Genomic DNA, 10,410 nt, shown 5'->3' with positions numbered 1-10,410 from the left:
CTGACATATATGAGATACAAAGCATAAGGGAAGTGAAGAATTGTACATACTCTCTAATGGTGCCTTTCTGCGTCAATGCACGAAGTTCCTTCCTTGCTTGGTACTCAACATCTTTCGGAAAGAACTGCCTCCACAGCTCCCTCTTGAAATCGACCCAAGTGTGGACGGGGTCCTCTCCCTCTTGCTCATCTCCCATGCGTCTTCTCCACCAGAGAATAGCATCATCAGATAAGAACATAGCAGCAGTACTAACCTTAGCTTGCTCGTCCGACAACTTGCTTGCATGAAAATACTGCTCCACTTGCCATAGAAAATTATCTATGACCTTTGCATCTCTCTTTCCAGTGAAAGACTTTGGCTCACGCACCTTGGAAGGGATCGACCAGTCATGGACAACCTCCACCTTCTTGCTGTCCATCCATATCCGGCCTCCCTCTATCCAATGTCCAAGAAAGGACACCTCTTGCAACCCAAAGGAGCACTTCTCCTTGACATACAGCTGATTATTTTTCAACGTTTTGAACACCTTTCGAAGGTGTTTCTTGTGCTCGTCCATACTCTTGTTGTACACCATGATGTCATCCAAATAAACAACGACAAACTTGTCCAAGTATTCGAAAAATACCTCGCTCATGAGAGTGCAAAATGTTGCAGGTGCATTGGTTAGCCCAAAGGGCATAACCATGAATTCGTAAGCCCCATATCTGGTTACACAACTAGTCTTCCCCTCGTCTCCTTCAGCAATCTAGACTTGGTAATAACCACTTCAAAAATCCAATTTGGAGAAAACTTGCGCCTCTTTCAACTGATCATAGAGATCTGCAATAAGAGGAATAGGGTACTTATTCTTTATAGTTACCTTGTTGAGCGCCCTACAACCGATGCATAGTCTCATACTTCCATCCTTCTTAGTCTGAAACAGTATAGGGGCCCCATAAGGTGCTTTGCTTGGCATTATGAACCCAACGTCCAGCAGCTCACTGAGTTGTCTTCGCAGTTCGTCCAGCTCTTTGGGCACCATTCGGTATGGTGCTTGTGCTGGCTTTCTTGCTCCTGGCTCAAGCTCTATGTGATGGTCCACCCCTCTCCTAGGTGGTAACCTCGCTGGAAGTTGTTCAGGCATGACATCTCTATATTCATGCAGTACGGCTTGTATCTCTTTAGGGGTAGGTATGACCTCTACTTGCTCTATATCCCAAATAAAAGCAATGTAAGTAGAGCGGCCCTGCTTAAGACCTTTCTTAAGCTGGAGGGCTGATAGCATTAAGTCCTTTTTTGTTACATCTTTGTTGTCAAGTTTAGAAATAGTATAAGGACTTTGCTTGTCCATAATCCCCACTACCCCAACATGCGGCATGACAAATGCCTTACAAACTGCGAAAAGCTCCATTCCCAAAATCACATTGAAATCATCCACGACAACAATAGTAAAATTCAGAAATCCAACCCACTTGCCTATCTCCACAGGGACGTTCTTGGAATTGCCTTGGACTTCACGAAGAGCAGAATTTATAGCTTTCATTTTGCTCCCATCTTTCTCTCCTCGTATATTTAGGCGCCTAGCCTCCTCCTCCGAAAGGAAGTTGTGGGTGGCGCCAGTGTCCACCACTGCTCTAACAGTACGTTCAGCAAGTGTTAGAGAGATAAAAAGAAGTTCTCTTAAGGGTCTTACCGGAAGTGGAGCAGCCTTCTCCTCCTTTGAACGGACAACAACATGGAGAAGTGTTAAGGAGCCCAACCTAGGCTCAATCCCTCCATTGTTCACCTCAGTTTGAGCAGCATTGAGGAACCTCTTTCTAAGACAATCCCTTGCATATGAAACAATGGACCTTCTTTTTCTGTTTGTCCCCTCGTTTCTTCTCTTCCGGCCTAGCCTTGGCATCCTTTGCCCATGACATCTTCTCCCCTTTCTCCTTCTTCTTAAAATTCGTTATACCATTGTTATTTTCCTTAGGCACTTTGTTAGCCGAATAATTCTTTCTCTCATATTCGGTTAACTTTTCAGCAGTAGATAAAGCTGAAGCTAATGTCTTTACTTCCCGTGGGCTGAGCAAGAATTGAGAAGACTGGAAGTAAAGACATTAGCTTCAGCTTTATCTACTGCTGAAAAGTTAACCAAATATGAGAGAAAGAATTATTCGGCTAACAAAGTGCCTAAGGAAAATAACAATGGTGTAACGAATTTTAAGAAGAAGGAGAAAGGGGAGAAGAAGTCCTGGGCAAAGGACGCCAAGGCTAGGCTGGAAGAGAAGAAACGAGGGGACAAACAAAAATAGAGGTCCATTGTTTCACATGCGAGGGATTGTCTTAGAAAGAGGTTCCTCAATGCTGCTCAAACTGAGGTGAACAATGGAGGGATTGAGCCCCCTTGACCGACCTTCTCAAGAAAGACCAAAAGTGGCAATGGATGGATGATGCCAAATAGCATTCCAACGGCTAAAGGACACCATGGTGGCTGAACCAGTGCTGCACCTTGCTGATTTCAGCAAGCCGTTTGAGGTAAATACAGATGCCTCTAAACAAAAGGATATGAATCCTTTGTTGGAAATAATCTATAATATGTATTGGATTCTTAGGAAGATGGACTAGTTCTAGTACCACCAGGTTTAAAGTTAAGGTAGATGATGTAGTAAATGTAATATGTAATAAAGGAATCAAATTACTTAAACCTATTAAATATTCTCCAAATATTTTGGTAGGACTAGAATGGAATCTTAAATTTAGAGAAAAAAATAATTAGTCCCGAAGAAAGTATCATGTATACAGACACAAAGGGTAACATAAACATTAGATTTAATAGCTACGAACAGAAAAATACAGAGGACATTGAATCAGTCTCCAGTGAGAACTATGATTTAGTTAATATTGAATTAGAAACAGATGAAATAATATATCCTAAGGAACTAGAATTAAAACTGGTAGAAAGAGAACTTCTTCACCTGGAAGAAGATCTGATAAAAAACAAGAGGATAAAAGAAGAAGAATACTTGTATTACGACAGTGAAATGAACATTAGAATAGGAAAAATGCCTTTAGAACCAAAAGAAGATGAAACCTTAACTATAAAAGAATATATGGATGAAGAAAGTTCTACTAATATTCCCGAAAGTAGTTACACTATGTATCCAAGACATCCACCTAGAGAAGTATATTATTCAGGCAACATGCCTAGGATTCCTTATAGTGAACCCATAAATTTGGAAAGAAAAATACATCCAAAGGGAAAAAGAAAAGAAATAGAAAGACCTATAACTTTTCAGGAAAAGGGCAAAGGAAAAATTCTTAATCTTTCAGCCCATGATCCTCAAGAATGGTAAACTGTATTAGACCTTTGGAAAAACCAAGTAGTATCAGATTATATCCAGAACTTTTCATCCCAAGATGTAGAAGAAATGTATAGGTACTTAGAAACACTCCTAGGAGAAAGCGTTAAAGCTTCATGGGAAAGCTACAAAAGAAGTAATCCAGAAGAATTTGGTCATTTAATAGGCCTAGGATCCAACCCTTATAATTTTGTTAACAAAGTTTACCAGTTAGTAACAGAAGATCTTGTCCTAGACCTTAATATTGAAGAAAACCTTGACCTTATGGATACAATAATAGAATGTACCCATACCTGGTCTTGGAATATTGGTTTAGACAGTAACCCCTGCTTTAAATGCTCCTGGTATCCTACTAAGCAACAAAGAGCAAAATGCACTCAATGTTTCCTAGAAGCTTGTATTCCTTGCTTAAAACTCTTAGTTATTGAACATGTAGAATCCCCTAATCATAATGAGGTATAAAATACTAAATTGGAAATTATGGCCAGAAAAATAGAAAACTGTGAGGTAGAAAGAACTCTTCTCAAACATAGATTAGATACAATAGAAAAAGATTCTTATGATTGTATCACTGTAGGATTAGAAGAACCAGAAACTTCCTACCTATGTAACCAAGATAAATCTTTTTCCAGTATCCTTGCTAGAGCAAAGATTATTTTCCTTAACAAACAATCCCTCGTGTTAGATGCTTTAGTAGATTCCAGCTATACCAAATGTATTATCCATAGAAGATTAATTTCTCCTCAGTTCCTTAAGAAAACCAATAAACAAGTGTTTAGCCAACAGGTAGATGGTACCTATAACCCATGTACAACCTATTTTGATGAAGGCAAAATTCAGTTCTTTACAAGCTGTTCAACTTTTTCTGGATCTTATCCTTTACCTTTAACATGGGTTAGAGATCTCAAACTCAACGTAGACTTTATTTTAGGTCTTAATTTTATTCTTCATAACAATGGTTCTCTTACTCTTTGTTTGCAATGTCCTTTTTACAACTATCTTTAGAATTAATGTTCTGTCTTTTAGGGCAAGTGTTGGCTAAGTATTCTGTCTGATAAAACATTAAAAGATAGAAGTGTTTTAGGAACTACCTTCTAGAAGTTTTTATAACTATCTTTTCCTTCTCTTACGATTGCTTTCATACTTATACTTTTCATAATATTAGGCATCGTTCTAGTTACCTTAATACTTACTGCTTTTATTGTGTGTTGAGTATTTTAATTTTTGTTCATATTTACTACTTTATTTTAAGACGTTATTACAGAAAGGAATATAAGGCTGGAAAATGCTGGGTGAGGGCTAAGCCCTGAAAAACGCCTCCGCCTCAGTTGACCCAATCATTGTTCTCGGTTGTCACAATGCTGCTGTACCTTTTTATGTATATTTGGTTAATTAATAAGATAATAAAATAATTTTTGAGGTTTATTTTGTGAATATTACCTATATATTACTTATACTTAGGAATATTATATAATACCTTAAGAGATTATTGTGCAATATCATAGAAACTTATAGCTACATTTTGTTCTTGGTAATAATAGCATTAGAATTATTTGAATATTTTATATTTCTCCCAGAACAATTAGATAATATTTTAGCCTCTGATATATTCTTATTCCTTAATATTTTAGCCAGAATCATAGATAGAACCTTAGATACATGATTTTTATCTTTATAGCTTTAACAATAGTCTTCTGTAATTTAGTTATCTTTAGTTTTGTCAGTTTTACCTTGTCTTTATATTCATATAGAAGATTTGTAGAGACTCCAAGGCAAATATTTATACCTAGACGACAAGTAATTAGAAGAACCCCAAATAATTCACCTCTAAATACTTCAGATTAAAGCAGATTAAAGTAGTACCCCTCTGAATTGGTATCTAGACGAAGGGAGGGAGGGAGGGAGGGAGGCTAAGTGTTCTGACAGAACATTAAAAGAATGAAGCGTTTTAGGAACTACCTTCTAGAAGTTTTTACAACTATCTTTTCCTTCTTTTATGATTGCTTTCATGCTTATACTTTTCATAATATTAGGCATCGTTCTTGTTAACTTAATACTAAGTGCTTTTATTGTGTGTTGAGTATTTTCGTTTTTGTTCATATTTACTACTTTATTTTAAGACGTTATTATAGAAAGGTATATAAGGCTGCAAACTACTGGGTGAGGGCTAAGCCCTGACAAACACCTCTGCCTCAGTTGAGCCAAGCATTGTTCTCGGTTGTCACAACGCCGTTGTACCTTTCTATGTATATTTTGTTAATTAATAAGATAATAAAACCGTTTTTGAGATTTTTTTTGCAAATACTACCTATATATTACTTATACTTAGGATTATTACATAATACCTTAAGAGATTATTGTGCAATATCATTGGAACTTATAGCTACATATTGTTCTTGGTAATGATAGCATTAGAATTATTTGGATATTTTATATTTCTCCCAGAAAAATTAGATAATCTTTTAGCCTCTGATATATTCTTATTCCGTAATATTTTAGCCTGAGTCATAGATAGAACCTTAGATAAATGATTTTTATCTTTATAGCTTTAAAAATAGTCTTATGTAATTTAGTTATCTTTAGTTTTGTCTGTTTTACCTTATCTTTATATTCATACAGAAGATTTGTAGAGACTCCTAGGAAAAATATTTATACCTAGAAGACAAGTAATTAGAAGAACCCCAAATAATTCACCTCTAAATACTCCAGATTAAAGCAGATTAAAGTAGTACCCCTCGGGAGGGAGGGAGGGAGGGAGGCTTAGTGTTCTGTCTAACAGAAGATTAAAAGACAGAAGCGTTTTAGGAACTACCTTGTGGAATTTTTTACAACTATCTTTTCCTTCACTTACGATTGCTTTCATGCTTATACTTTTCATAATATTAGGCATCGTTCTTGTTACCTTAATACTTACTGCTTTTATTGTGTGTTGAGTATTTTCGTTTTTGTTCATATTTACTACTTTATTTTAAGACGTTATTATAGAAAGGTATATGAGGCTGGAAACTACTGGGTGAGGGTTAAGCCCTGACAAACGCCTCTGCCTCAGTTGAGCCAAGCGTTGCTCTTGGTTTTCACAACGCCATTTACCTTTTTATGTATATTTGGTTAATTAATAAGATCATAAAACAGTTTTTGAGATTTGTTTTGCGAATATTACCTATATATTACTTATACTTAGGATTATTATATAATACCTTAAAAGATTATTGTGCAATATCATAGGAACTTATAGGAAGATATTGTTCTTGGTAATAATAGCAATAGAATTATTTGGATATTTTATCTTTCTCCCAGAACAAGTAGATAATCATTTAGCCTCTGATACATTCTTATTCCGTAATATTTTATCCTGAATCATAGATAGAACCTTAGATAAATGATTTTTATCTTTATAGCTTTAACAATAGTCTTCTGTAATTTAGTAATCTTTAGTTTTGTCTATTTTACCTTATCTTTATATTCATACAGAAGATTTGTAGAGACTCCTAGGCAAATATTTGTACCTAGAAGACAAGTAATTAGAAGAACCCCAAATAATTCACCTCTAAATACTCTAGATTAAAGCAGATTAAAGTAGTACCTCTCCGAATTGGTATCTAGAGGGAGGGAGGGAGGGAGGGAGGCTAAGTGTTTTAATAGAACAATAAAAGACAGAAGCGTTTTAGGTACTACCTTCTGGAAGTTTTTACAACTATCTTTTCCTTCTCTTACGATTGCTTTCATGCTTATAATTTTCATAATATTAGGCATCGTTCTTGTTACCTTAATACTTATTGCTTTATTGTGTGTTGAGTATTTTCATTTTTTGTTCATATGTACTACTTTATTTTAAGACGTTATTACAGAAAGGTATATAAGGCTGGAAACTACTGGGTGAGGGCTAAGCCCTGACAAACGCCTCTGCCTCAGTTGAGCCAAGCGTTGCTCTCGGTTGTCACAATGCCGCTGTACCTTTTTATGTATATTTGGTTAATTAATAAGATAATAAAACAGTTTTTGAGATTTGTTTTTCGAATATTACCAATATATTACTTATACTTAGGATTATTATATAATACCTTAAGAGATTATTGTGCAATATCATAGGAACTTATAGCTACATATTGTTCTTGGTAATAATAGCATTAGAATTATTTGGATATTTTATAATTCTCCCAGAACAATTAGATAATCTTTTAGCCTCGGATATATTCTTATTCCATAATATTTTAGCCAGAATCATAGATAGAACCTGAGATACATGATTTTTATCTTTATAGTTTTAACAATAGTCTTTTGTAATTTAGTTATCTTTAGTTTTGTCATTTTTACCTTATCTTTATATTCATACAGAAGATATGTAGAGACTCCTAGGCAAATATTTATACCTAGAAGACAAGTAATTAGAAGAACCCCCAATAATTCACCGCTAAATACTCCAAATTAAAGCATATTAAATTAGTACCCCTCCGAATTGGTATCTAGAGGGAGGGAGGGAGGGAGGGGAGGGAGAGAGGGCGTGAGGCTAAGTGTTCTGACAGAACATTAAAAGACAGAAGCGTTTTAGGAACAACCTTCTGGCTAAATGTTCTGACAGAATATTAAAAGACAGAAGCGTTTTAGGAGCTACCTTCTGGAAGTTTTTACAACTATCTTTTCCTTCTCTTACGATTGCTTTCATACTTATACTTTTCATAAAATTAGGCATCGTTCTTGTTACCTTAATACTTACTGCTTTTATTGTGTGTTGAGTATTTTCGTTTTTGTTCATATTTACTACTTTCTTTTAAGACGTTATTACAGAAAGGTATATAAGGCTGGAAACTACTGGGTGAGGGCTAAGCCCTGACAAATGCCTCAGCCTCAGTTGAGCCAAGCGTCGCTCTCGGTTGTCACAATGTCGTTGTACCTTTTTATGTATATTAGGTTAATTAATAAGACAATAAAACAGTTTTTGAGATTTGTTTTGGAAATATTACCTATATATTAATTATACTTATGATTATTATATAATAACTTAAGAGATTATTGTGCAATATCATAGAAACTTATAGCTACATATTGTTCTTGGTAATAATAGCATTAGAATTATTTGGATATTTTGTATTTCTTCCAGAACAAGTAGATAATCTTTTAGCCTATGATATATTCTTATTCCTTAATATTTTAGCCAGAATCATAGATAGCACCTTAGATACATGATTTTTATCTTTATAGCTTTAACAATAGTGTTATGTAATTTAGGTATCTTTAGTTTTGTCTGTTTTACCTAATCTTTATATTCATACAGAAGATTTGTAGAGACTCCTAGGAAAATATTTATATCTAGAAGACAAGTAATTAGAAGAACCCCAAATAATTCACCTCTAAATACTCCAGATTAAAGCAGATTAAAGTAGTACCCCTTGGAAGGGAGGGAGGAAGGGAGGCTAAGTGTTCTGTCTAACTGAAGATTAAGAGACAGAAGCGTTTTAGGAACTACCTGTAGGAAGTTTTTACAACTATCTTTTCCTTCTCTTATAATTGCTTTCTTGCTTATACTTTTCATAATATTAGGCATCGTTCTTGTTACCTTAATATTTACTACTTTTATTGTGTGTTGAGTATTTTCGTTTTTTTTCATATTTACTACTTTATTTTAAGACGTTATTATAGAAAGGTGTATAAGGCTAGAAACTACTGTGTGAGGGCTAAGCCCTGACAAACGCCTCTACCTTAGTTGAGCCAAGCGTTGCTCTCGATTGTCACAACGCCGCTGTACCTTTTTTATGTATATTTGGTTAATTAATAAGATAATAAAACAGTTTTTGACATTTGTTTTGCGAATATTACCTATATATTACTTATACTTAGGATTATTATATAATACCTTAAGAGATTATTGTGCAATATCATAGGAACTTATAGCTATGTATTGTTCTTGGTAATAATAGCATTAGAATTATTTGGGTATTTTATATTTCTCCCAGAACATGTAGATAATCTTTTAGCATCTGATATATTCTTATTCCATAATATTTTAGCTGCATCATAGATAGAACCTTAGATACATGATTTTTATCTTTATAGCTTTAACAATAGTCTTCTGTAATTTAGTTATCTTTAGTTTTATCTGTTTTACCTTATCTTTTTATTCATACAGAAGATTTGTAGAGACTCCTAGGCAAATATTTATATCTAGAAGACAAGTAATTAGAAGAACCCCAACTAATTCACCTCTAAATACTCTAGATTAAAGCAGATTAAAGTAGTACCCCTCCGAATTGGTATCTAGAGGGAGGGAGGGAGGGAGGGAGGCTAAGTGTTATGACAGAACTTTAAAAGACAGAAGTGTTTTAGGAACTACCTTGTGGAAGTTTTTGTAACTATCTTTTCCTTCTCTTACGATTGCTTTCATGCTTATACTTTTCAGAATATTAGGCATCGTTCTTGTTACCTTAATACTTACTGCTTGTATTGTGTGTTAAGTATTTTCATTTTTGTTCATATTTACTACTTTATTTTAAGACATTATTACAGAAAGGTATATAAGGTTGGAAACTACTGGGTGAGGGCTAAGCCCTAACAAACACCTCTGCCTTAGTTGAGCCAAGCGGTTTTCTCAGTTGTCACAACGCCGTTGTACCTTTTTATGTATATTTGGTTAATTAATAAGATAATAAAACAGTTTTTGAGATTTGTTTTGCGAATATTACCTATATATTACTTATACTTAGGATTATTATATAATACCTTAAGAGATTATTGTGCAATATCATAGGAACTTATAGCTACATATTGTTCTTGGTAATAATAGCATTAGAATTATTTTGATATTTTATATTTCTCCCAGAACAAGTAGATAATCTTTTAGCCTCTGATATATTCTTATTCCTTATTATTTTAGCCATAATCATAGATAAAACATGTAGGTATTAAAACCTTAGAATCTACGATGATAGATGGGCATACCCTAAAAAGGCAATGTTAGGAATCACTGAGGTAGATATGAATCAAAATGGAGGAATATTTTATTGCTCCCCAGACTTCCTTATTGGACTACAAGATTTTAGAAAATATATCAAAATAGGTATTCAGACAAAAGGATATGAATCCTTTGTAGGAA

The 10,410-nt window shown here is 34.4% G+C and overlaps 1 protein-coding gene across 1 annotated transcript; it reads right to left on the bottom strand.

Moving 5' to 3' along the window:
- Positions 1-578: 578 nt before the first annotated feature.
- On the bottom strand, positions 579-2,428 carry LOC137952571 (uncharacterized). Its single transcript, XM_068799653.1, has 4 exons — positions 2,339-2,428; positions 1,188-1,696; positions 898-1,088; positions 579-601 (listed from the first exon to the last, which is right to left on the bottom strand). The coding sequence occupies exons 1-4, from the start codon at positions 2,426-2,428 to the stop codon at positions 579-581; spliced, it is 813 nt and encodes a 270-aa protein (XP_068655754.1).
- Between the last annotated feature and the right edge of the window lie 7,982 nt (positions 2,429-10,410).

The sequence above is a fragment of the Aristolochia californica genome, unplaced genomic scaffold, assembly GCF_029961685.1.
Source record: "Aristolochia californica isolate CCGP_79_NKW_82.1479 unplaced genomic scaffold, dmAriCali1.0.hap1 SCAF_16, whole genome shotgun sequence".
Classification (NCBI taxonomy): Eukaryota; Viridiplantae; Streptophyta; class Magnoliopsida; order Piperales; family Aristolochiaceae; genus Aristolochia; species Aristolochia californica.
Note: the sequence above shows the minus strand (reverse complement) of the source record. Positions and strands in the feature narration are given on the sequence as shown.

What these genes read in the sequence shown, in the direction of transcription:
- LOC137952571 (XM_068799653.1), bottom strand. Translation starts at nt 2,428, where the DNA reads ATGCTATTTGGCATCATCCATCCATTGCCACTTTTGGTCTTTCTTGAG. An exon ending in TCCCTCCATTGTTCACCTCA is followed by an intron (nt 1,697 to 2,338) that starts GTTTGAGCAGCA and finishes GTCCGTTCAAAG; the next exon opens with GAGGAGAAGGCTGCTCCACT. An exon ending in TCAGACTAAGAAGGATGGAA is followed by an intron (nt 602 to 897) that starts GTATGAGACTAT and finishes TACTTGGACAAG; the next exon opens with TTTGTCGTTGTTTATTTGGA.